General features: G+C 42.7%; 1 protein-coding gene and 1 pseudogene across 2 annotated transcripts in view; both read right to left on the reverse strand.

The window, feature by feature from the left end:
• The window catches only part of mapkbp1 (mitogen-activated protein kinase binding protein 1), a 156,432-nt gene that overhangs the window by 125,219 nt on the left and 5,657 nt on the right, over nucleotides 1-25,556 (reverse strand). For both annotated transcript variants that reach the window (XM_052012062.1, XM_052012053.1), the window contains exon 2: nucleotides 13,530-13,621. In XM_052012062.1, the coding sequence (XP_051868022.1) occupies nucleotides 13,530-13,621 (92 nt within the window). The remainder of the gene's footprint in view (nucleotides 1-13,529; nucleotides 13,622-25,556) is intronic.
• On the reverse strand, nucleotides 17,547-17,646 carry LOC127578975 (uncharacterized; annotated as a pseudogene).

The following is a 25,556-nucleotide window of genomic DNA, read 5'->3' on the forward strand; positions in this document are numbered from 1 at the left end:
CATATTTATGGATGCAGCCTCTGAAAAGTACATAAGAACACGAGGAGGAGTAGGCTATCCAGCCCTTTGAATCTGCTCTGTCATTCATCGAGATTGTGACTATTCTTCTGCTTTTGTACCATTTTCCAGCACTATCCCCATACCCTTTGATCCCCTAAATAACCAAAAATGTACTGAACTCTGTTTTGAATGAACTGTACTTGAGCCTCCACAGTGCTCATGATTACAGAATTCCAAAGATTGCACCCTTTGAGTGAAAAAAATGTCCTCATCTCAGTCCTAAACAGTTTACCTCTTATCTCTCTTATTTTAAAAATCCTCAGCCATAGGATACATCCTCCCTGCACCCAGCATGTTGAACCTTCTAAGAATTTTATAAACTTCATGAGACCTCTTCTCACTCTTCTAAATCCTGGAGAACACAGTCCCAGCCTGCTCAGTTGCTTGTCATATGGCAAACCTGCAATCCCTGAAAGCAGGCTCGTGAGCATCTGCGGCACTCCCTCTATGACAAGCAGCACATCCTTTCCTAGGTAAGGAGACCAACATTGTACACAATACTCCAATTGCGATCTCACCATAGCCTTGTGCAATTGAACTAAGAATTCCTACTCCTGTATTCAAATCACCTTATAATAAACATTTACATACCATTTGTCTTCCTGATAGCCTGCTGCACCTCTGTATTGGCCTTCAGTGACATGATCAAGAATGCTCGGGTCCCTCTGAACACCAAAATTATCCAATTTCTCACCATTTAACAAATACTCTACTTTTCTATTTCCTGTATCAAAGTGAATAGCCTCGCGTTTTTTGACCTTATATTCCATCTGCCATGTACTCACCCACTCACTTTAACATATCCATATCCCCTTGAAGCCTCTTTACATCCTTCTTCTCCACTCTTGAAACTGGTTGTGTCTGGGCAGAGGGCAGCTGAATTCTGTAACTACTTCTTCTCCTTTGGCAGGCTGTGGGGATTGATGTTGAACTGCTTGCACTCTGGCTCTGTGTGTCCCAAAACGGCTGATAAGGCCAATGTGGGAACTGAAGACTCTTCTACAGATGGTGCAGGAGCAACTGGTAGGTGAGTAGTTTGTGAGAGTGTGTACACATTCGGCCACTCATACGTGGGGCATCTGTGTGGTTTCAATGCATGGACTTGAAGTTGTCAATACTATCACTAATGCTCTTACTCCACTTTGTGTGATCATTGGCCTAAGATTCCCAGGAGTCAGTGGAGATGTTGCAACATTTCAAGGAGACTTTGAGCATATCTTTGAATCTTTTCCACTGTTAACTACTTCCTGTGACAGAGCTCAGGACAGAGTGCCTGCTTTGGGAGTCTGGTATGGGGCACGTGGACGACATGGTCTGCCAACATTATCAACTGTGAGTAACTAGAGTTTCGACACCAGAGATGTTGGCCTGGGAGAGGACACTGACATTGGTTTATCATTCCAGTGGATTTGAAGGATTTTGCAGAGATGGTGGTGTCCCTCCAGTGTCTATAATGCCTACTGTAAGTAGTCCAAGTTTCAGAAGCATATGGTGTAACACTGGACTGACATCCAACGCCAGCTATAGGGCTGAAAAGAGTGATGGAAGCAATTTGAAGAGCAAGTTAAGAGCTTCCCATCGGAAGTGCGCTCCAAAATATTAAGCCACCACGTACCAAACATGCTTGCTCACTGAACTGCAGTCAGGCGTTTATGGAACTGCATCATGTCTTCACTCCAAACAACTGAAGAATAAGGTTTGTCAAATTCTGTTCCTGAGAAATCTGTGCCTCTTTATACCCATACCATGAGTTCCATTATCACATGGCTGATGGTAATGAGTCTCTCATTTAATTTTGCAGTTCAGAGTACACTCATAAACTATTGCACGGTCTTCTGATTGGTCAACAGCTCATCTGAACTCTTAATTCTATGACAGAGTTCTTCTAACAATCTTCTTCTCAGTTTCTTCCAATAATGCTCTGTAATTGGCAGTGCTGTGACTACACATTAGTCAGCGAGGTTTCCTCTGAAACAAACGACTTAATGCTCAACATGTGTAACATTAAACAGTGATTTGCGAGGCTTGTATCAAGATAGTTAAAGAAATGCCAAATATATAATTTAATCCTCATGTGATCCTCATTCACTATTTCAACCCAGTCCTGTGCTAATCGCCAAACAAACCTCTGATAAATGAGTATCTTTCTTTTTCTTTACAAAGCTCAGCAACATTCCAACTCTTCACATAAAATAAATTGCTTTATTTTCTTTATTATTATGAAGAAAGTGGAATTATGACTGTGACAAATTCAACCAGAAAGCTTGTGCTATTTTTTTCTTAAGTTTCTGTCAGTGAAGGCAGTTTTGTGTTTCCCTGAATCCAATCCTCAAATGCCAATCTAAAAAATTGAAGGCTGTGCTCTGGAATAACATCAAAACCTCTCTCCAGTTTTTGCCTTTCAGTACTCTCTCCCCATTACCTGCCTGGTGCTAAGACCAGCCCAAGATCAAGATTCTGTCCTCTTGGCCTCCTGCCTGGAGCTACATCAATGGCCAATCAGCACATCACACCAAACTAAGCGAAGGTGTATAGTTCCTGATGTAGTGTCCTACTTCAACACCAAGCTCACTCTACATTCAAGATTTGTACCACCTTTTAGTGGTATTGAAGCACTTCTACTTCTGGAAATTCGGTACAGATAAAGATCTTCATTTGTGAGGTTCACAGAACAGCATTGTTGGTTTTCCTTATGTAACACATCAGTTCCAATGTGATGTTCTCTATTGTTCTCTATTGGTCTATTACAGGTCTTGCAGCTGCCAGCGTTTTGCCTTGCTGGTCCTTAAACACTGCACAATACAGTACTCTCTCTGCTACAGGGAAGTGTGACAATTTAATGAATGAATGTTGCAATGATAAGATTTCTTTATTAGTCACATGTACATCGAAACACACAGTGAAATGCATCTTCTGCATAGAATGTTCTGGAGGTAGTCCACAAGTGTCGCCATGCTTCTGGCGCCAACATAGCATGCCCACAGCTTCCTAACCCGTACGTCTTTGGAATGTGGGAGGAAACCGGAGCACCCAGAGGAAACCCATGCAGACACAGGGAGAACGTACAAACTCCTTACAAACAGCGGCCGGAATTGAGCCCGGGTCACTGGCGCTGTAATAGCGTTATGCTAACCGCTACACTACCGTGCCTGATGGGATGGGGGTGGGAGGAAAAATGTTCCCAGGAGGTGGGGTCAGAGGGACCTGAACAAGCTGATGAAGAACAGTCCTCCCACACCACCCACTGGCTCTACATATGACTTCACGTTAAACTGATTTTCAAATGTACAGCACCATCTTATTTGGAGTTGTGTGAATTTCTAAGTTCATTTCTCTGTCAACCTTCACAATCACTGAAGCTCACTTCCTTGAGTCAAATGCTCCTTCTTGCCTCAGCCTCACAGGATCCAGAGTTTAATGGATTGCAAATGTCATTGCCCATAGCCACTGATGTTCTGCTCCCAAGTTCCTCTGGACTGATGTTACAACCCTCACCCCTCATGCATCACCATGACCACAGTCCAGCCAGATTTGGCTCTCAGACTCCTCATATTTACTTCTGTTTCCCTCTGGTCACTTTTGGTCTCTGTTCCTTCAACCCACTGCCCTCCCCATCACACTGCTCCTCTATGAAGTTCTCTCCTACAGCACACAACCCAGGCTAGGGGCAGTTACTGAGAGAGCAGTGTTAAGGTGTCCTGAGTTGAGAGGTAGTTGGCAGGATCTCCCAGCGTACTTGAAGAGCCACTTTTATTGGAAGGAAGACTGAAATCAGTTCTGGTTTATAAACTAGTGCCTTTCACAACTTCACGATACTTTACAGCCACTTTACTTTTGAAGTGTAGTCTCCACTGTAACTGCTGACAGGAAACGCGGCAGCTAATCTGCACACAGCAAAGTCCCAATGAGATAATAAACAGCTGGTCTGGTTTAGTAACAAGTGCTTTAAGGAAAGGCACCAGCCAAGAGACAAGAGGAATAATGCACTTCCTCAACATGTCAATGTAAAGGGGTAATGTTTAAGCTGAAAGTCCAGCGTACTGGAGCATTAGTCTTGATAAGAACTCACAGCCTTCTGACTGTGGACCTGGGAGTGCGACCTCCTGAACCAGGGCTGGCACGGGGTCACATGAGGTAATAGCCACACGTTTAAGAGTAGCTTGGACTTTTGCCACCCTACCTGGGCCATCGCACCGCATTTCAGTTCCTCCTCTGTCGAGGTGAACTAAACAATTTAAAAATAATCTCTACATCTGCAAATCCACCATCACAACATCATTAATAAAATCACAGGCACATTATTACAAGGATCAGAAGCAAGCTGCTGGGAATACTCAATGTGCAAAAGAGTATTTTTCTCTCTCTCTCCCCTGCCACTCACTCCATTTATAAATAAATAAATTAGGAGCAGGAGAAGGCCAATCAGACTTTCAACCTGCTCTCTGCCATTTAGTAAGATTGTGGCTCATCTGATTGTAACCTCAACATTCCCATCAATCCGCAATAACCTTTCATGCCCTTGCTTATCAAGAATCTATTTACCTCTACCTTAAAAATATTCCCCACCTTTAAAAATATTCCAAGCATCTGCTTTCACCATCCCTTGAGGAAGAGTTCAGTCTTGACCTCCACCTGTGCCAAACGAGTCAAAGCAATTAAACACAGTGCAGGAAAATGCTTCATAACCCTGCCTGAGAAGCGTTTTCATTAAGTTTATTCTTAAAACTGGGCATGCAGCTTTTTTAAAAATGGTTCAATAACGTTTTTTTTATAATCCTTCCTTATTTCCTTCCTGTGAGAAATCAGCCGTTCTATCACACCCATACAGAAGGCTGACCGATTTGCACAACTTTGAGCCTGGACAATAAGATGCACTTCTCTCTCCCCCCGATCTGCACCTGCCCCCACAAGTGCACAAAAAGAATGAAAGGCAGAGAAAGACAGCAAATGTGGGAACACACACACACTCACAATGTGAGCAAGCATGCGCACACACACACACACGCGCGCGCACACACACACACACACACACACAGAAACAACGGAGTATACATGATTGTGACATCGGAGGAAAAAAACAGAACTCTGTGGAGCAATATGTGAGGGAGAGTGGAGTGAAGGAAGACCAATAAAATAACTCTGTCACTCAATGGCCTACTCCTAACATCTGAGACAACACACTTAGATGAAGTACGAAGCACTCTTCAATTATTCACCAATTTCCATTTGTTCCCTACCACCTTGAGGCCTTCAGCACAGCTCACTTTATCGCACTCTAGCCCTTCCCCCGCCCTCCTGCTCCAGTGGTGTGACCTGTGAATAAATATTTTCCTCATTAACACTGTAAAATACACACACACACACACACACACACACACACACACACACACACACACACACACACACAGAGTTAAACTGGAATCTGAAAGGGTAGGTGAACAATCAATTTTATTTTTTCCATATTAACTGAGCAGGAACTGTGTATAGTCACACTGTGAGTAACCCATACCCCATAGAACAAATAACATGCCACAGTTGCTCAGCAAGTAACCCTTACCCTGCTGAATAAACAGCAACTCCATACAGCACACCATGAGAGCTAAGTGTGATCCACTAAATGTTGGCAAAATTGAAACGAACTGGAGTAGAAGCTGGGAAAACCCATGTACTCCTGATAGCTGCCATACCCAGCAAGTTAAGGGAATTTTACTAACAAATCTTTATGGGACTGAGCTGTTCAGGCTGTGCCAAGAAAAACATGGAAATGATAGCGTGTGACATTAGACATGACCATTTTTAACCTATTTTAAAAAGAATATTTTCTGTAGCTTATGTGGAATTGCAATTCCTGGAAATAAGGAAAGGGCTAACAAATTAATTATGAGGGGCATTGATAGGGTTATTAATAGGAAAGTTTCCCTCATAGCAGGGTTATCTAAAATTGGTGGACATAGGTTTCAGGTAAAGAGTAAGAAGCTTAGAAGGGATCCGAGGTGGCTGGAATCTGGAATGCACTGCCTGAAGGGGTGGTGGATGCGGAGATTCTCATGACATTTACGAAGCATCTTAAGTGAGCAACTGAATCACCGAGGCAGAGAAAGCTATAGACCAAGTGCTGGTAAATGGGATTACTATACAAGGGTACTTGATGGTCACCATGGAAATGAGGGGTTGAAGGGCCCATCTCTGTACTGTATGACCCTAAACAGATGTGCATCACAGAAATGCTGACACACCTTTCTGGCAGTAAAGTAGAACAGATGTCCAATCAATGACCACTGACTAGGCTCCCACACATTTCCTCCCTTACACTTGCTACTACGTTAGCTGCTGCATTCAAATCTACACAATTAAATCTTCAATTGCAATCATCATCATCACTGAGTATTATCTGTGGCTCATGTAGTAGTGGCTCCCACCTCTCAATCACAAGCTAGTGAGTTCAAGCCCCACTCCAGGGACAGGCAGAATAAACCTTGTCCGAGACTCTAATGCAGAGCAGGTGCTGCCTCTTGAAGGGGAGGTTAAAGCAAGTTCTTTCTACCCTTTGAGTTGTGGAGCTGGAGTCCAAGCTGCAAACGGGGTACCAGGGAGGAGGAGGGTTACATGGACTGTTTGTTCCAGAAGGCTGTCACACCCTTTGGGTTAGACAGTTGTATGGATTCAGGCAATGGTCAGGGGCAGAACGATATCACTGGGAGTCAAGCCAGTACAGGGACTCAGAATGCAGCAGCCTCAGACTTTGGCCTCGTCCTACAGAAATAACATATTTTCTGCCTGTCCAGATGTGAACAAAAACCATAGGAAGAATGGGCAATCTGAACATGGCATCATAGTACACAGGTGTGCGGGTGTGAAAAGGAATGTGGAAAAAGTAGGGGACAGTATAGTCAGGGAGATAGATAGCATCCTCTGTAGCTAATACTGGGAGCCCCAAAGGCTGAGTTGTCTGCCCACTATCAGCACTGTGCACATATCCTCAGGGCTGGCGAACAACATGGGAGGGGAAGGATCCAGTCATTCTAATCTAAGTGGGACCTTATGACAAAGGCAGAAGTAGGAATGAGGTTCTGCTGAGAGGTTCTAAGGAGCTATGCCAAATATGGGCAGTAATTTGCGACTAGTAACTCATCATGTGAGACCCATTGGGGTAGAATGATCATAATATGAATAATATGACAAAATTCTGAATGCATTTCAAGAGAGACCAAGTTCAATAAAATTCATAGATTCACTGCAGCACAGAAACAGGCCCATTGCACCCCCCTCACCCCCCACGTCCATGGTGACCATTGTATAACCTATCTATGGTGTTACTTTTAAGTCATTCGCATAATGTGAGCATCCCTGACAAGGCCAGCACTTTTGGACATCCCTAATTACTCCTGTATGAATGTCTTACTAGACGAATTCAGACACTAGTTAAGAATCAACAACATTGCCTAGGGACTGGAGGCACATAAAGGGTAGATCGGAAAAGGTCAATGTTTTCCCTAAAAGGAATCAGTGAATCATTTGGGGCTGAGTGACATGGGTCACCACTGATGACGTCACCTTCTTATTTCAGGATTATTTAATCATTGAATTTAATTTCATCAATCGACACAGTGGGATTTGAACTCAAGCCTCCAAATCATTAGTCCATACCCCTGAATTGCCAGTCCAGTAACTAAACCATTCTGTTATTCCACCTTTGAACTGGAGCACTTAGATACAGCTAATTATGTAGGAATAATGGGTTGGTGAGGTGACGAAAGTACATTAGAAATATACATTAAAGAGTGAAAAAACTGCAGGTGCTGGAAATCTGAAATAAAAACAAAATGCTGGAAATACTCAACGTGTCAGGCAGCATCTGTGGAGAGAGAAACAAGGTTAATGTTTCAGTACAGTGAGCTTTGTTCCCTCCGCTCCTCCCCCTTCTGCAACTTAAAAGCATGTTTGATTTTTCACCTTCCTAGTTTCTGAAGAAAGGTCATAGACCTGAAGGATTAACTCTTTGTTTTTCTCTCTGCAGATCCTGACTACCCTGCTGAGTATTTCCAGTATTCTCTGTTAAAAGAAAGACTAAATGATTTTCCTGTAGTTAAATATTGGCAAAATTTTAAAGAAACATTTTGTACATTTTACTGAGAAATAAAAGCTTCATGAGAAAAGTGATCATCTCTGGCTAACCAAAGAGATTAAGGATAATATTTGATTAAAAGAAGAGACATAATGTTTCTAATAAGTAATAAGAGTCATAGAGTATTGGAGTCATCCAGCATGGAAACATGCCCTTCAGCTCACTGAGTCCATGTGGCCATCAAACACACACTTATGATTGACAGATTTTTAGTAAGTAGCAAAAAATGATCAAACAATTGATAAAGTGAGAGGGATCAATTATGGGAGCATCTGCAACAATGTAAACTGAGCAGCAAAACTAAATGTGCACCCCATGGAGGGGACAGGTGAAATTTTTATGGCAATAAAAAATGGTAGAGCAACTAGATGATATAGTCATAGACTCATACAGCATGGAAACAGCCCTTCCAGCCCAACTCGCCCATACCAACCGAGGTACCTTCCTGAGCTAATCCCATTTGCCTGCTTTTGACCCATATTCTTCTAAACCTTTCCCATCCATGTACCTGTCTAAATGTCTTCTAAGCATTGTAACTGTACCCACCTCTACCACTTCCTCTGGTAGTTCATTCCATATACCCACCATCCACTGTGTGGAAAAACTTACCCCTCAGGTCCCTTTTAAATTGTTCTCCTCTTACCTTAACCTATGACCTCTAGTTTTAGACTGCCCTACTCTGGGAAAAAGACTGTGACCATTTGCCTTATCTGTACCATTCACTTTATAAACCTCTATAAGGTCACTCCTCAACCTCCTTCGCACCAGGGACAAAAGTCCCAGCGTATCCAGTCTCTCCTTGTAACTCAAGCCCTCCAATCCTGACAACATCCTTGTGAATCTTTTCTGCACCTTCTCTAGCTTATTCACATCCTTCCTATAGAATGGCAACCAGAACTACACACAATAACCTTGGTGCATCTTCTACGGCTGAAAAGTTACGTCCCACCTCTTATATTCAATGTCCGTCTGATGAAGGCAAGTGGACCTTCTTCACCACCTTATCTACCTGTGTCGCCATTTTTCAGGGAACTATGTACTTGAACCCCTAGGCCTCTCTGTTCTACAACACTCCCCAGTATCCAGTTATTCAGTGTATTTGTTCTGCCCTGGTTTAAATTCCCAAAATGTATCACTTCACTTCTGTCTATAAACTTCCCTCTGCCATTCCTTTGCCCACTTTCCCAGCTGATCTAGATCCTGTTGTAACCTTAGACAGCTTTCTTCACTGTCCACTACACCACCAACTTTGGTGTCATCTGCAAACTTACTAATCATGCCTCCTACATTCTCAACAGGAGACCTAGCACTGATCCCCACAGCACACCACTGGTCACAGTCTCCGATCTGAAAAATAACCCTCCACTACCACTCTGATTACTTCCATCAAGCCAATTTTGTATCCAAATGGCTAGCTCACCCTGGATCTCATGTGATCAAACCTTCCGGACCAACCTACCGTGTGGGATCTTGTCAAAGTCCTTGCTAAAGTCTATATAAACAACATCTACTGCCTTGCCCTTGTCAATCCTTTTGGTTTATTCAAAATATCTCAATCCTGATTACAGAAAATCTAAATATAGCAATAGACCAGATGACCTAATTAGTCCATTAATATTTATACTCCACATGAAACTTCTTCCATTCTGCTCCATGAGGTAATCAGTTTCTCACTACACTCTAACTAAATAAGTTTATCCAGAATTCCCCACTGGACTCTAGATTATACTTATGGTCCCTACTACTTGCCTGCCCCGTAAGTGCAAACAGCTCCTCTACACCCATTTATCAAATAACTTCATAATCATTAAGATGACCAACAGTTTGTTTCCTCACATAAAGACACAAGAAATAGTTGGCCATTTGGCCTGTCGAGCCTGCTCCGCCATTCTGGCTGTGGACTCAGCTCCACCTACCTGCCTTTTCCCCATAACCCTTAATTCCCCTACTATGAAAAAAATCTAACTGTGTCTTAAATATATTTAATTAGGTAGCTTCTACTGCTTCCCTGGGCAGAGAATTCCACAGATTCACTATTCTCTGGGAAAAGCAGTATCTCCTCATTTCCTTCCTAAATCTATTCCTCCAAATCTTGAGGCTATGTCCCCTGGTTCTAGTCTCACCTACCAGTGGAAACAACTTTCCTGCCTCTATCTTATCTATCCCTTTCATAATTTTATATGTTTCTATAAGATCCCCTCTCACTCTTCTGAATTCCAGCGAGTATAGTCCCAGGCGACTTAATCTCTCTTCATAGGCTAACCCCCTCATCTCCAGAATCAACCTGGTGAACCTCCTCTGCACCACCTCCAAAGCCAGTATCTCTCTTCTCAAGTAAGGAGACCAGAACTGCACATAGCACTAAAGGTGTGGCCTCACCAGTACCCTGTACAGTTGCAGCATAACTTCCCTGCTCTTAAATTCAATCCCTCGAGCAATGAAGGTCAACATTCCATTTGCCTTCTTGATAACCTGTTGCACCCTTTTCTTTTTTTTAGGGAAATGATCCCCAACTTGTTTAATTGTCCCTGATATCTATAACCTCTTGGTTCTGGCATCAACTTTTAAGATGATAAGGTTCTTAAGATACAAGGTTCTGGTATCTCTCCCACCTTCTCTGCTACTTAGACAAACTTGTTTTCTCCCTTTCTCAGTTCCGATGAAGGGTCCCTTACCCAAAATGCTAACTGTTTCCCTTTCCACAGATGCTGCCTGGCCTGCTGAGTTTTTCCAGGATTTTCTGTTTTTATTTCGGATTTCCAATATCTGCAGATCTTTGATTTTCATCTTTTAAGTCTTTCTTTTACCTCCTCCAGAGCCTCTACATCTTTTTTATAACAGGGTGACCAGAACTAGGCTCAGTTTGAAATAAGCCAGTGCCAAGACTTATTAAATAGGAATCTGGCAAACTTTTATTGAGATAGCAGTTCATGAAACATCTGTAATCCCAGGCTTCATAAGTAAGACATAGAATACAAAAGCAAAGAGGTTATGTTGAACCATTGTAAAGCATTGGTTAGGCCATAACCAGAACGCGGCATCCAAAACTGATCACCACACTTTAGGAAGGTTGAGAGTCCCAGAAGGGCTGCAGAATAGATTTACCAGAATGGTAGCAGGGATTTCAGCCCACAAGGTTAGAGAGGAACAACTGGGATTGTTCTCCTTGGAACAAAGAAGATCAAGAAGAGATATGACAGAAGTGTACAAGATCAGAGTGGTTTAGTCAGGGTGAAAAGAGGGAAGCTGTTCTCATTAGTGGATGGTTTTCAGGACCAGGGCACATGGATTTAAAGTGATCTGCCAAAGGCATGAGGCGAATGCAAGAAAAAACTTTCTTTAGGCAAAGAACAGTTATGATCTGGAATTCACTAACAGTAAAGATAATCAACCAGTGTTTTCAAACAGAATTGAATAGGCACTCAAGGGGAAATAATTTGCAGAGCCACAGGGGAAACTTGGGAAATGAGACTAAGGGAATTGGTCTACAATGAGTGGACACAGAATCAAGGGACCAAATGGCCTCTTCCTGTGGCATAATAGTTATGTTCTTTTATAACAGAGCAGTAGCAATATCACGCTGCTGGGCTTTTATTGCCAGATAAAGTGGGTATCCTTTCCATTGGACAATGCTACCAAATAATGTGTCAATGTTGTGCCGATATAATACAATTCCTCACTGCAGAATAAATATCGCAGCATGGAGGGGATTAAAATTAAGGGGATTAAAACCAGACGAATCCTCCAAAAATTTCTGCCTGCATCTCAGGCTACCTGCAGAGATGATGCATACAAAAAGGATTTCTTTCTAAAATTCTCTATCAGTCACAGTAGGTTGCAAGGTAGCAACTGTAGCCCCAATATTTAAGAAAGTAGGGAGAGAATAACAATAGACTACAGTCATTCCTTCATTTATGAAGGCAATGCATTTCTGGAAAATATTTTGTTCATTGAAATTTTGCTAAATTAAAATGCCTAAACAAAATGAGATTTGGGAATTTTGTTCCAATGTATTTCTGTGGGAAGAGAGTGGCACTTTATTTATTATAGCAGAAAATAACTTCATAAACTGAAGACACAAACCACAGACAATGGCATTCGAACAAAAATTTGTAACTTTAAAGTTTGTAAATCAACGAAAACCTGTGTAGACCAGTTACTCTGGTATCAGCAGTTGGCAAGATGCTGGAATCCATCATAGTGACAAGACACAGGAAATCGTAGTTATATATGAACAAATGGTTAGGGAGAGCAAATGCAGTCTTATGAAGGGAAAATTGTGCGTGAGAAATCTGATAGTTTTAGATTACAATTGGCAAAATGGATAATAGGCAATGTGCATATATGGCAACTGCATTTTGAAAATGTAACTGATTGGATACTGAACAAAAGTTGAGCAAAGTAAAGGCTTACAGGCTTGGGGTGACCTATCAGTGTAGATAGAGGATCGCTTAAAAAGGAGGTTGCATGTGGGATGCCATAGGGATCAGTACTGGGCCCTCATATATCCACAACTTTTAACAATGGCCGAGAAGGAAAAAGACACTATTTTGGCTGCTCTTGCTTCTAATGTTCATATGATTTTAAGAGCAGGAAATTTACCCTCAACATCCTGGACAATGTCTACCCTTCAGTTATCATTACAAAACAGATAATCTAGTTGTTACTTTCTTGCTTTTTGTGGGAGCTTGCTGTCCACAATTGCCGATAATACTTCATTCACTATAAAATGGATGCGCAAGGTACTATGACAATGTAAATCTTTCCTTCCAGGTTCACACATTTAACTTTCCAAATACACACCCACAACTTACCCAAGCAGAACTAAACACAAACACACACAAGTGATACAAACTGCTGATTAGCAAAAATAATTACTGATTGAAAAATGCAATAAATGCAATAGATCCAGGCCATGCCATCTTCTCACAGCTACCATCGGACAGCAGGTACAGAAACCTGAAGTCCCACACCACCAGGTTCAAGAACTGCTACTTCCCTTCAATCATTTAGTTCTTGAACCAACTGGCAGAACCCCAATCACCAGAGTTCAGCAAAACTATGAACACTTTGATCACTTCGCACTAAAATAGACTTTGTTTTTTTTTGTTCTAATTGTGTTCTTTCTTGTAAAAATTGGGTTTAATGTATGTTTTTCTTGTGAATGCTGCCTATATGATGCTGCTTATATGATGCCTGTGATGCTGCTGCAAGTAAGTTTTTCATTGCACCTGTGCATACATGTACTTGTGCATATGACAATAAACTTGACTTTGACTTTGAGATGCCAGGATGAACAAGCAGACAGTTTACAGGGAACAGTAATCACCATTCGAGCACTCACCCTGATGGGTAGGCCACCAACCCTGTCTTCGAGTCACATGCAAGCCCACTGCTTCCAGAGACCGTGATGCCCAGAACCTTCTCCAAAATCACCTGTGGAGAGATGAAGACCCGGTAACAAGTTATTGAGAATAAGGAGACTGGCTTTGATCAGATGCTTACAATGATTATATATCAACTACGGTTGCATTAAGTTGGGGGAGTTACACCAAGCAGTTCACCTTCTGCTTTGGTCTGGAGATCAACTACAGAAATCATAACCTCTGGTGCAGTTAAATTGGCCAGGGGGTTATCTCCAGCTCATTAGTCCACTTTCTACCATCCTCCCTTGTAAATCAGTCTCAGCCAAAACTTGCACCTTAACTTGAACCAAGTTACATTCACTCTTGTTCTTCCTAACAATAACTCAAATATCTAAATGCCTTCTAAATTCTTATCCTTGTGTACAAACCCTAATACAATCTCATCACTCACTAACTTTGTAACCTCCTCAATGGCATGAACCTCCAAGAACTCTTTACTCCTCCACTACTGGCCTCTTGTGCACCCAATGATTTCCTTCTGCATGGTTATGGTGGCAATGCTTTAGGCTGCCTAATCCCCAAACTCCAAAATCCCATCCCCATCCCTCCCTACCTCTCCTCCTCTCAGAAAATCCTTAAATACTGCCCCTTTGTTCAAAGTCTCCTTGTGCAAAATAGGTCAAATTTTTACCTGATCAAGTGAACATTCATTCGTAAGGCAGTTCTGGCACCATATGTGATATTTCCAACTTCCCATGTGTGTTCGGAATATCAACCAGAAGATCTCATTAATGCATCGGTAAATTGTTCTTGCAACAACACAGGAGGCCATTCAGCCCATTGGGTCCATGTGGATTCCAGCAGAACAGTCCCATACCCCCTTCATTTCTCTTTACGCCTCCAACTTATTCTCTGTCACACATCAACTGATTCATTTTGCCATTAACCTGCACTAAGAGGCCATCTTTAGTGGCCAATTAAACCTCCTGGCATATCTTTGGAATGAGAGAGGCACAGGCAGCCATAGAAAACCATGGAGAACAAGCAAATCCTACACAGAAAGCAACCGAGATCAGGAGTGAACATGGGTCGCTGGAGCTGTGAGGCAGTAAGACTAATGGCTATGCTACCAAGCCACCTTTCTGCTCTGCCTCTAAATCGTCAGATACCAAATATTTGCAACAAGCTGCTCAGAAGGCATGCTACAAGAGCAGCAAATTTCCTTTCACAAAATTAGTCACTCAAAGACCTTGATCACAATCATTACATCTCATTCAATTGTAACCATGGCAACAACACAGCAGTATTGGTTGTGAACAGCGCTCTCATCCAGAATAGCTGATAAATTGGCCCACCAGGCAATTACATGTTGATGCCAACAGTTTGGCATCAAGACAAACATAGTCTGCACTCTCTGTTCTGTATTAAAACAGCAAGAACAAAACACTGTCCAAGGGGTGCTCAATCCGCATGTCCCCATGATCTCTTAAGGCCACAATCCAATAAAATAAATTGCTACTTGGCCAATAAAATCGACATAATCTCTGGAATGTGGAGTCATCCGATCTGCTACAAACTTTGTTTATGCTTGCTCCTTGCCCCAATCCTGATTTGCTGTCAGAGGAATGAAATCAGCCATGGTACTCAGCAGTTTGTAGAGGTTTGGGAGGCCAGAAGAAGACAGAACAAGAGATGAAAAATAAACACAAGGTGATGCATCACCCAAGGGACATTTCTCAGGATGACGATTTCGATGGCGACACAGGAGGCTGCAGATGCTGGAAGCTGGAGTGAAAAACAAACTGCTTGTCAGAACTCAACGGGTCAAACAGCATCTCTGGAGGGAAAGGAATTGTCGACAGTTTGGGTCGAGACCCTGCATCAGGTCCTGCTCATACAGATGCTGCTCAGCCCGCTGAGTTCCTCTAGCAGTTTGTTTACTGCAAGCTGATCTACAAGAAAAGCATCACCACTGGTTCTCCATAAGACACTGAGCTAACCAGGTGTATTGGTTTCCCCATTGCTCTTCAGCAGTGACTGACAAGTCCAATTTTCCAAATGTTGGTTCTAAATCAGGAGAACTCTGGAATATTGAAGCTTCTGCAGTATTCTCAACCACTTCCTTAAAAATCCTGAGATGGAAGCCACCTGGCCCTGGAGATTTCTTTCATACAGTTTTTTTCTTTCCTACTTTTAACTTATATATATTAATTATGACAAGACTTTGGTTGTAATTACTTTAAGTCAGAAATATTATCAACTGCCTTTTAAAATGTTAAATATTTATGAAATGTTGCTGTTTAACAAGTCTCATATGGCCTTTTTTTTATTTACAATATTACCATTATCAACTTTAAAGGACTTACCTCACTGTTTCACAACCTCCTTTTCTTATTCTAATAGTGAATAAAATAATGACTTTTGCTGTCCCTTGCACATTTTTCGCATGTTCCATTTTCTTCTGTTGTTCTTTGTATCTTCTTCCATTTAGAGGATCTGTGAAATTTTTCCATGTTTCCATACTTCCTGTTTATTGCTTGTCACCCATGCCTGGACAAGTACAGCCCTTGTCTATCAGGTCCTGTATCACACGATTCTATTAATACTAACATCTAGCCATCTTCAGAGATGCCTCCTCTGCTCCAGATTCCTCCTCAACATCTTATGAAATGGGGCCAAACTTCTACTCTTCCTGAAATAAAAAAATTCTTCCAGGGTCCAGGTTGCTTCATTGGCCTCTGCACACCAGCAATTTGAAGGCTTGGAACCTTCCCCTCATTTGTATACATAAACAGACTCTAACCAATATAAGGAGGCAGGAATTTCTGTTCACCCACCAGCAATTTCCCTTAAATAAAGGGGAGGAACAGAGGTCATAAGGGAAATGAAAGAATCTCCAGGAAGTTCCAGCTCAATCAGGCATCATCATTGATCAAGGAATGGGGTTCTAAGATCCCACTGAGACTAGGGAGGTTCAGGGGCTGAGTCCCAAGGAATGGCAATCAAATATAGAGAGGAATCTATAAGAGGAACATTAGAAAAGAATTCATGTGGAAACCATTTATCAGGCCACAACCAGCAAGTAATGTGCCAGGCGAGAAGGACGAATGGCATCACAGCAGTTGATATTGGTTCAAATGTTATGTTATTGAAAAGAGAAAGAGAGAGAGAGAGAGAGAGAGAGAGAGAGAGAGAGAGAGAGAGAGGGAGGGAGGGAGGGAGGGTGAGAAAGAGAGAGAAATGGAGGAAGCCAGAGAACAGACAGAGATATAGACAGATAAAGAGAGGGAGCAAGGAAAAGAGGGCAAGAGAAACAAGATGGAGAGATAGAAAGAGAGAGAAAGGGGGAGGAAAAGAGAGGGGGAGAAAAAGAGGGAAAGAAAGGAAAATAAAGAGAGAAAGAGGAGAGAAAGAGAAAAAATGTGAAAGGGAGTTTACGATTAATGGCAAAAGAGACTGTGTGAGAGAGAGAGAGTCAGAGACAGAGAGAAGGAGGCCCAAGAGAGAGGTAATTGAATTACAAACCGATAAGAACAGATAGAGACTGAAACACAAACATGGAGAACAAAAGCAAGAGACTGAGGCAGGGTGGAAACTCAGAGAGAGAAGCTGATGAGCAAAGCTAAGAGTTGGGGTAGAGGGCAGGAAACACACAGGATCAGTGATGCAGACTCTGCTCGGCCTAAAGAGACTGGAAGTTTGTGCCGACGATTCTTTTTTTTTAATTCCAAAATAAACTTTATTCATCATGAAAAACAAACTATATACAACAATAAAACAATGCAAACCTTTACATTCGTGTACAGATCCATCATTAGTGTTATCTTTTTATATAAAAAACACAGCACCGATGCCACTTGTGTGGCTCCCTGGGGGCTACCCAATCCCGTATTTACAATATCTAAGGGGCTTTCTTGCCTGACCCCGCCCCTCCCTCTCCAGTGGCAGAAGAATCCTAAACTGTAGTTCTTCCCCACCGAGCCCTTGCGTTGGCTAAAAATATGGGACGCTTCACAAATTTGTGTGTCATCCTTGCGCGGGGGCCATGCTAATCTTCTCTGTATCGTTCCAATTTTTAGTATCTGTGCTGCCGATTCTGGTCAGCTCAAGGCACTTATTCACGTGTGACCCACCCACAGATTTCATCTCCCCTCCCCAGCATACCTCTTAGATAAACCACATGTAACCTGGGACAGCTTGTTAGAAGTTGCAGTGTTCTACTGTACTTGTCCTGAGGGGTAAAAGCATGTTAAGCACTTAGTCATGACATAAAGACAACAGGAAGGAGCCAAGAATTTTCAGCCCTCCAGACAGAAAATGTATATGAGCACAACCTCATTATTCCTTTTTTTTGCACTATTTATTTATTTTTGTAATTTGTAGTAATTTTATGTATTTGCACTGTACTGCTGCTGCGAAATGACAAATTTCATGTCTTATAAGTCAGTTAAAATAAATCTGAATCTGATTATTTTAAATTTGCAAATTTGATCTAATTAGCATACCTAACCACTAGGCAAGGCGGAAAATTCACAGCAATGAAACTTGGTGAAAGGAGTGTGGACATTGCAGAGCAAAACATTACACACACTGCCAATCTCACACAGAAGGAGTACGTATGGGGCCAAATGGTACAGACCTTTAACCAGAGACTCTGTGGAGAAACAGGCAAGTCAGGAGCAAGGTGAAGGCCCGTTGCCAGGGCAACTAACTTCCCATGCTGCCTCTGGGCTCAGCACTTCATCAGGGCTCACTGGCATTAACACAACCCACTCACTGCATTAGGATCTCAATTAAAAAGCCACCTGCAGGTAAATGCTTTGTTCATTTTTCTTTATTTTACTTTATCTTCATGATTTAAATTAATTTCTGGCCTCTTAGCATACTATGAGGTATATTTATATATTTTTAAAATTATTTCAATCCATTTGAACTCTTTTAAACATCTCAGATATCTAAAAAAAAGATTATTGAAGCCTTTGACTAAAGCGCTCTCGAGTGTTAAGGGGCGAGAGCTGAGAATCCGCCATCTGAGGCCTAATTGCCGCTTGCTGCTCTGCTCTGCTCTGCAATCCAGCCCTCCAGGGCAATCGTTCCCATGGTTACAGGGGAAGTGGGGTGGTGGGAGACAGGTGGAGAGGGAGTGTTGAATGTAGAATACCAGGCAAGGTCGAGCAGAATCTGGACTGAGGAAACACATAGTCAGCCAGTCAGCATCTCTCAGGAGAGTGGACAGGCTTCTGCTTTGGGAGAATGGCTGTTTCAGCAGAAAGGTATTGGTGTTGGTTTATTATTGTCATGTGTACCCAGATACAGTGTCATACATAATTACATCAAGGTTGTAAAAAGAAAAACAGAATGCAGAATATAGTTTTGCAACTACAAAAAAAGTACAGAGCAGGTAAACTAGTAAAAGTGCAAGGGCCATGAGGAGGTAGATTGAGAGATAAAGAATTCATCTTTAGCGTACGAGAGGTCCATTCAAGAGTCTGATAACAGTGGGATAGAAGCTGTCCTTGAGCCTGGTGGTACGTGTTCTCAAGCTTTTGTATCTTCTGCACAAAAGGAGAGGAAAGAAGAGAAAATGCCTCGGGTCAGAGGGGACATTGATTATGTTGGCTGCTTTCCTGAGGAAGTATAAACAGAGTCAATGGAGGGGGTGCTGGTTTGCGTGATGGACTGGGCTGCGTTCACAACTCTGCAGTTTCTTGCGGCCTTGGGCAGAGTAGTTGCCATACCAAGCTGTGATGCATCTGGACAGGATGCTTTCTATGGTACTTCTGTAAAAATTGGTAAGAGTCATTGGTGATCTGCTAAATTTCCTTAGCCTTCTGAGGAAGCAGAGGCGTTGGTGTACTTTCTTGGCCGTAGCGTCAACATGGCTGGACCAGGACAAGTTGTTGATATTTACACTGAGGAACTTGAAGCTCTCCACTATCTCCACCTCTGCATACAGGATTCTAATGATTGCATCTGAAGCTTGCCCTTTCCCCAAAAATGCTGCCAATCTGTGTTTCTGATGTTTATGGTTAGTCTGCAACAACAATTCTACTTCACAGAGTTACAGTGATCGCTGGAAACACTCAGCAGGTCAGGCAAATTCTTTGAAAAGAGAAACAGAGTCAACATTTTAGGTTGAAGACTTTCATCAAAATTGGTTCAATATTGAGAGTTAACTGTTTCACTCTCCATAGATGCTGCCTGACCTGCTGAGTATTCCAGCAATTTCTGTTATCATTTCAGATTTTAGCATCTTAAGTATTTTGCATTGCCATTATAATAGTGTTGTTAATGCAGCAAAATATCCCAAGGTCCTGCACTGGAGTTTCATTAGACAACACCTGGCTCTGGGACAAAGGAATTGACAGTAGCACAGTCCACCAAGAGTTTGGAGAAAATGGTGGTTTCAAAAGGAGCTACAAAGGAGAGAATGTACGAGGGTGGGAGGTTAGAAATGGCACTGCACAGCCTTGATCCCAATACCTGCACAAACAACTGTCCATGGTTGTTGAAGGCAAAGCCAGGGTTGGAGGTTTTAGAAGATTGTACAGCAGGAAGAGGTTACGATGGGAGGGGCAAGTGTCTTTGTAGGATTTGTTAAATATTACAGTACTGCTGGACCGAGAGACAATATATAGTGTGGAGTGAGGCACTGGGAGAAGGTGTTTATGCATGGTTTAGGATACAATGGCAGTGTTCTAGATGAGGTCAAGCTTATGGAAGGCGCAAGATGTCCTCTCCACCTGCCCTGTCTCCTCCCTTTTCATTTCCCCCTTGATGATTTGTTTTCTCTCCTGCCTGGGGTTCAAGCAAACTAACCCATAATGTTTCACAGTCTCTCTCCCTCCCATTTGCCACTGATCTCCACCTCAATTATTCTCAGGGACCATCTACAACCATCACCAGTTACAGTCTCCCAGTCTGCCAAGCAAATAACCCAGAAATTCATCTGACCATCCATGTGCCCACATTACCGGAGCATTTCCCAAAAGCCACAGGGCCCAGTTTACCCTTCTATCTTTCTGAAATATTTCATCTTATTGCTTCCAATTTGTTACATGTAACATTCATTTCGACGTGAATCAGAACTAATTTAAACGAGCTGCTCAGCAGCTCATTTACAAAGAGAATGACTTCCATTCATGATCCTTGTCCTGCAGGGAAGCTGAACCTGGTAGATCTGAAGTGTGACATTCATTACAGACTGACCTGGGAATGAAGCCTGGTGAGTGATGTTATCCCAGTGGGTACTGCACCTTCAGGTTTTACTCAGAGAAGGCAGTAACAAACATTCCATGCAAACCAACTGTTCCAAGTCCTATGCACTGACAACTCTTATCTTGGCTACAGCAAGAACTGAGGATGTACAAGAGTGGAAAAAAGATTCAGCTGCCCAATGGGTTACAGCTGTTTCCAAGAAACAGTGAATTCCCAGAAAGGTTCCTCAAACCTTTTACCAGGAACAGATCCAGTTCTCTCACTCGTGCACTAAAACATCACTTCCATCCTTTTGGCAATTCATTCCATGCATTCATCACTTACTTGTTAAGATGCAACAGTAGGCCATTTGGCCCATCAAGTCCATGCCAGCAGAGCAATCCCACCGCTCCCATTCCCCTGCTCCTTTTTTCCTTGGCCCTTTAACTTATTCTCTCTCACACATGCCCATCAGTTTCACAAATTGTTTTGCCATTACCTACACTACTGTGCAATTTACTGTGGCCATTTAACCCACCAAACACATTCTTGGGATGTGGGAGGAAACCAGAGTACCCAGGGAAACCCACGTGGTCTCAGGGAGAATGTGCAAACTCCCACATACAGCCACCAGATATCAGGACCGAATCCAAGTTGCTGGAGCTGTGAGACAGCAGCACTAACCAGTGCCCCAGCATGCTACCCCCACTGCAAAGATGTTAAATCTAGTCTTTCCATTCAATATTCATTTTTCAGGTGTAATTCAGTCCCCAATGTTAAGACCTATGGCTGTTAAAACAAATTAATGTTTAATTTATCCATACAGCTTTGAGTACTTCAAGAACTCAACCTATGGATTTGCTTACACCTTTCGTGTACATGTTTAAAGGTTTGCAAGGGGTGCACTCAAGGCCATAGGGATCCCAGCAACTCACAAACACCTCCAATCACTTCCTCCAATTTCATAAATTCCTGAGTAACAGTGCAAGGGAGCTGGATTAACAGGAGTGGAGATACAGTCAGTAACGTAGAGAGCTGGAGAAGTAGTTACAGTTTGAAGAAGCTGGATTAGCACCAGTGGAGATAGTCAGTGAAACAGGGTACTGGGGGAGAGAGGTTACTGAGTGACAGTGTGAGGGAGATGGATTAACATCAATTGAATGATTACGCTGGCCATTTGTTTCTCTTACATGAACTTTTTCACCACATATTTCCCAGTACCAACAACATGGAAGGTTTAAATAAAATGCCAAGTAAAGCAATAAATCAAGGGGAAAACAGCTGAAAGTCAGTCTGTGGCACTGGTTGTCAGAGGAGTGACTCCAAGTGAAAGTGGTTTGCTCTTCATATCAGCTTTAGCAGGACTCCCAATTCGTTCAGGTCCCGCATTTATTCCATATTTCATCGTTCTGACACCAGATCCGATCTCCACGGTCCCAGGTTGATAACATTTACAACCACTAGTAACCAGTCCCATGGCAAGAATTCACCTTCAGCCATGATTTCCACAGCTCTTGTTAACACAGTGTTCTGGTACACACTTGGGTTAGAGTACGCAGAGGGAGCACAGTCAGACACAAGCGGTTGTTCAGGAACTACCTCACAACTATACCCAGGAGCATGCTGAAGCATTTCCTTCTACCACACCTAGAGGTTCAAAGATTTCCTCAAATAAAAATACACAATTCACAGTTGCCATCAGGAACTATTGCTGCAGTGGGAGGAACCACCGGTAATATCACAAGACCTTCTGGCATTGTTTAGAGTTCCAGCATGAGACTTCAGCTCCTGCTAACCTTTAACTACAAATTATTCCCACAAAAGGAACTACAAATTATTCCCACAAAATCAAAGAGAAAAAAAAAATTTTAAAAATCCAAAGTCATGTAGTAAGTGGCTGAGGTAGTGACAGAGTTCTATATGTTGGTCTTTGTGTTTAATTAAGGCCAATCAATCAGTGAGGCCAACCAGGATGAAAAGCTTGCAACTGATCCAGTTCAACTTGGGACTGTATTGTGGGGAAGGGTGCAGATTTAGGCAGGCACGGTCCTGTAGTGGTTATTACAGCACCAGCGACACGGGTTCAATTCCTGCCACTGTCTGTAAGGAGTTTGTACGTTCTCCCTGTGTCTGCATGGGTTTCCTCCGGGTGCTCCGGTTTCCTCCCACCTTCCAAAGATGTACAGGTTAGGAAGCTGTGGGCATGCTATGTTGGAGCCGGAAGCGTGGCGACACTTGCGGGCTGCCCCCCAGAACACTCTACACAAAAGATGCATTTCACTGTGTGTTTCAATGTACATGTGACCAATAAAGAAATCTTCTCTTATCTTATCTTGGTAACTGGGCTGAAGTCTACATATCGGTCAATCTGTTAACCAACAAAAGGATAGCTGGGGGTTGGGTTTATGAGCAATGGGGTAATTGCAACCCCCTCTTATGTTTGTTTTCTCTTCTCCCATGATTCATAGTTTCACTGGCCTCTGTAACTTTGATTTGGACTAGGCTTTTGATAAGCCTGTCCAAATTTACTTGTGATTATCCAGCCCAGACTGAGATTATGTTAGAAGGTACAACATAAAAGTCCAGTTCCCAAAGAAGCAGCAGTTATGCTAAAGGTTGTGACTGGGGGTACTTCAGTGTGAAGTTAGGTGTTAGGGTTTTGTTGAAGAGCAGCAGGTAAAAGGTTAAAGGCTTTGGTTTGAGGATTAAAGGCTCATTTAAAGGACGATGATTTTGGGTTTGGTGTTTTGGAGTTAGACATACAGTTAGCAGTTTGGGATTAGGACCAGGGCTTTGGATAAGATATCTCAGGGGTCAGGGGATGGGGTTGTTTTAGGAATGTGCACTTTGTAATGTATAAAGGAGTCAGGGGATATACCAGCCCATTACTTACTGCCCAGCTTCAACAAAGTCCAAATGAGGGTTTGCTCTGTGCATCACATCATGGCAGGGTGTGAATAACAAATAGGTGATGAAAAGGGATGTGTTAGAAGCTTGGAGGTCGTGATGCAGGAGGGAAGAAAAGCTCCTGATGGAGACCCTAATGTAGTGGGTGCAACTAAACAGGGTAGGTCCCAGGAAATGGGGTCACAAAGGAGAGGATCTAGAGCAGTATAGTTTTGGCTAGGGTCAATTCAGTGTTTCCAAAAAGGTGGAACTAAACTGTAATAGATGAAGTTTCAGGAAGGGCAGTCACTAAGTTTGGAATCAACAACAAGTATAAGGAACTCCAGTTTAGAATCAACAATATGTTGAAGGAATTTAAGAGAAGAAAAGATGGTAGGAGATGAAGCACCAGTGACTGGGAACAATTAGGGTCAGGATGATTTTTTGGGGTATTATGAGGACAAGGGTTATCAACACTTGTGATTTGGGTGAGAGGGATAGTGTGGGTCCTACTGTCAAATCATAACATCCAGGAAAGGGAATTGACATGTCCGGGATTTCAGCAAGGGGCCAAGGAAATGGAAATAAGTTATGGAATGAGAAGTCAGAAACGGGAGAAGCTCCTGAAAGTGGGTGACCAAGTAGAAGGGGTCTGGGGCCAAAGAGCAAGGTGATGTTTAAGGTGAGAGTGGTAGGAACATGGGAGAGAGGTTTAAAGAAGCAATTGGTTCTGAAACAATGTTTGTCACTTATTCTCATTCTCCACAAACCAACTGGGAGAAAGTTGAGGGCCTAGAAGCTAGAGCAGCAGTAGCACCAGCCACGTCCTGGATGAGGGCCTCAAGCAACAAGAGGCTCAATGCAAAGGTTCCTGGACCCCTGTTGAATATTTTGCCCATGGACGACACATGCAACTTCTAAAGAGCATATACTTTCCACCCAACTTATTGGAGGCTTGGGAGACTACTTAGAGCCTGATAAAATGGTTGCTACCTGTATGGATTTGTGTGAAGCTGAGATTCTCATCACAGGCCTTTTGTTACAATTAAAGGTTCAGTTTTGGGCATTCCCACACATCATCCAACTTTGTCTTTACTTCCTCCTCTTCACAATCTCCATTATCAGCTACTCCGGCACAGTAGTGTAGCGGTTAGCGTAACACTATTACAGCGCAGGCAACCTGGGTTCAATTCCCACTGCTGTCTGTAAGGAGTTTGTACATTCTCCCCGTGAGTCTGCGTGGGTTTCCTCTGGGTGCTCCAGTTTCCTCCCACATTCCAAAGACGTACAGGTTAGGAGCTGTGGGCATGCTATGTTGGCGCCGGAAGCGTGGCGACACTTGCGGGCTGCTCCCAGCACATTCTCAGTAACGCAAAAAGATGCATTTCACTGTGTGTTTCCATGTACATGTGACTAATAAATAAATATCTTATCTTATCTACCCCTTTGCCTTTTACACTCTAAATTACTCCCACAATTTATCCCCTTCTCTGGACCTGCCATTTTTGCTCCTCCTACTTTGGCACAATGGCACAGCTAGTACAGCTGCTGCTTCATAGCTCCAGTGACCCAAGTTGAATCCCGACCTCCAGTGCTGTCTGTATAGACTTTGCACATTCTCCCTGTGATCACATGGGTTTCCCCCGGGTGCTCCAGTTTTCTCCCACATTGCAAAGACGTGCGGTTTGGTAGATTAACTGGCCGCTGTAAATTGTAAGTGAAAAAAATGGTAGTTGAGAGGAATATGGGGAGAATAACATGGGATTAGTGTAAATGGATGCTTGAAGGTTGGAATGAAGTTGGTGGGACAAAGGGACCATTTCTGTGCTCCATGACTGAATGACATTTCCATCATCTCCTGTCTGATGTCTCTTTCCCTTCCTCTTTTGGTGTCTGCACCCTTTACCACACTCATTCTCTGG

Source organism: Pristis pectinata, chromosome 1 (assembly GCF_009764475.1).
Source record: "Pristis pectinata isolate sPriPec2 chromosome 1, sPriPec2.1.pri, whole genome shotgun sequence".
Lineage (NCBI taxonomy): Eukaryota > Metazoa > Chordata > Chondrichthyes > Rhinopristiformes > Pristidae > Pristis > Pristis pectinata.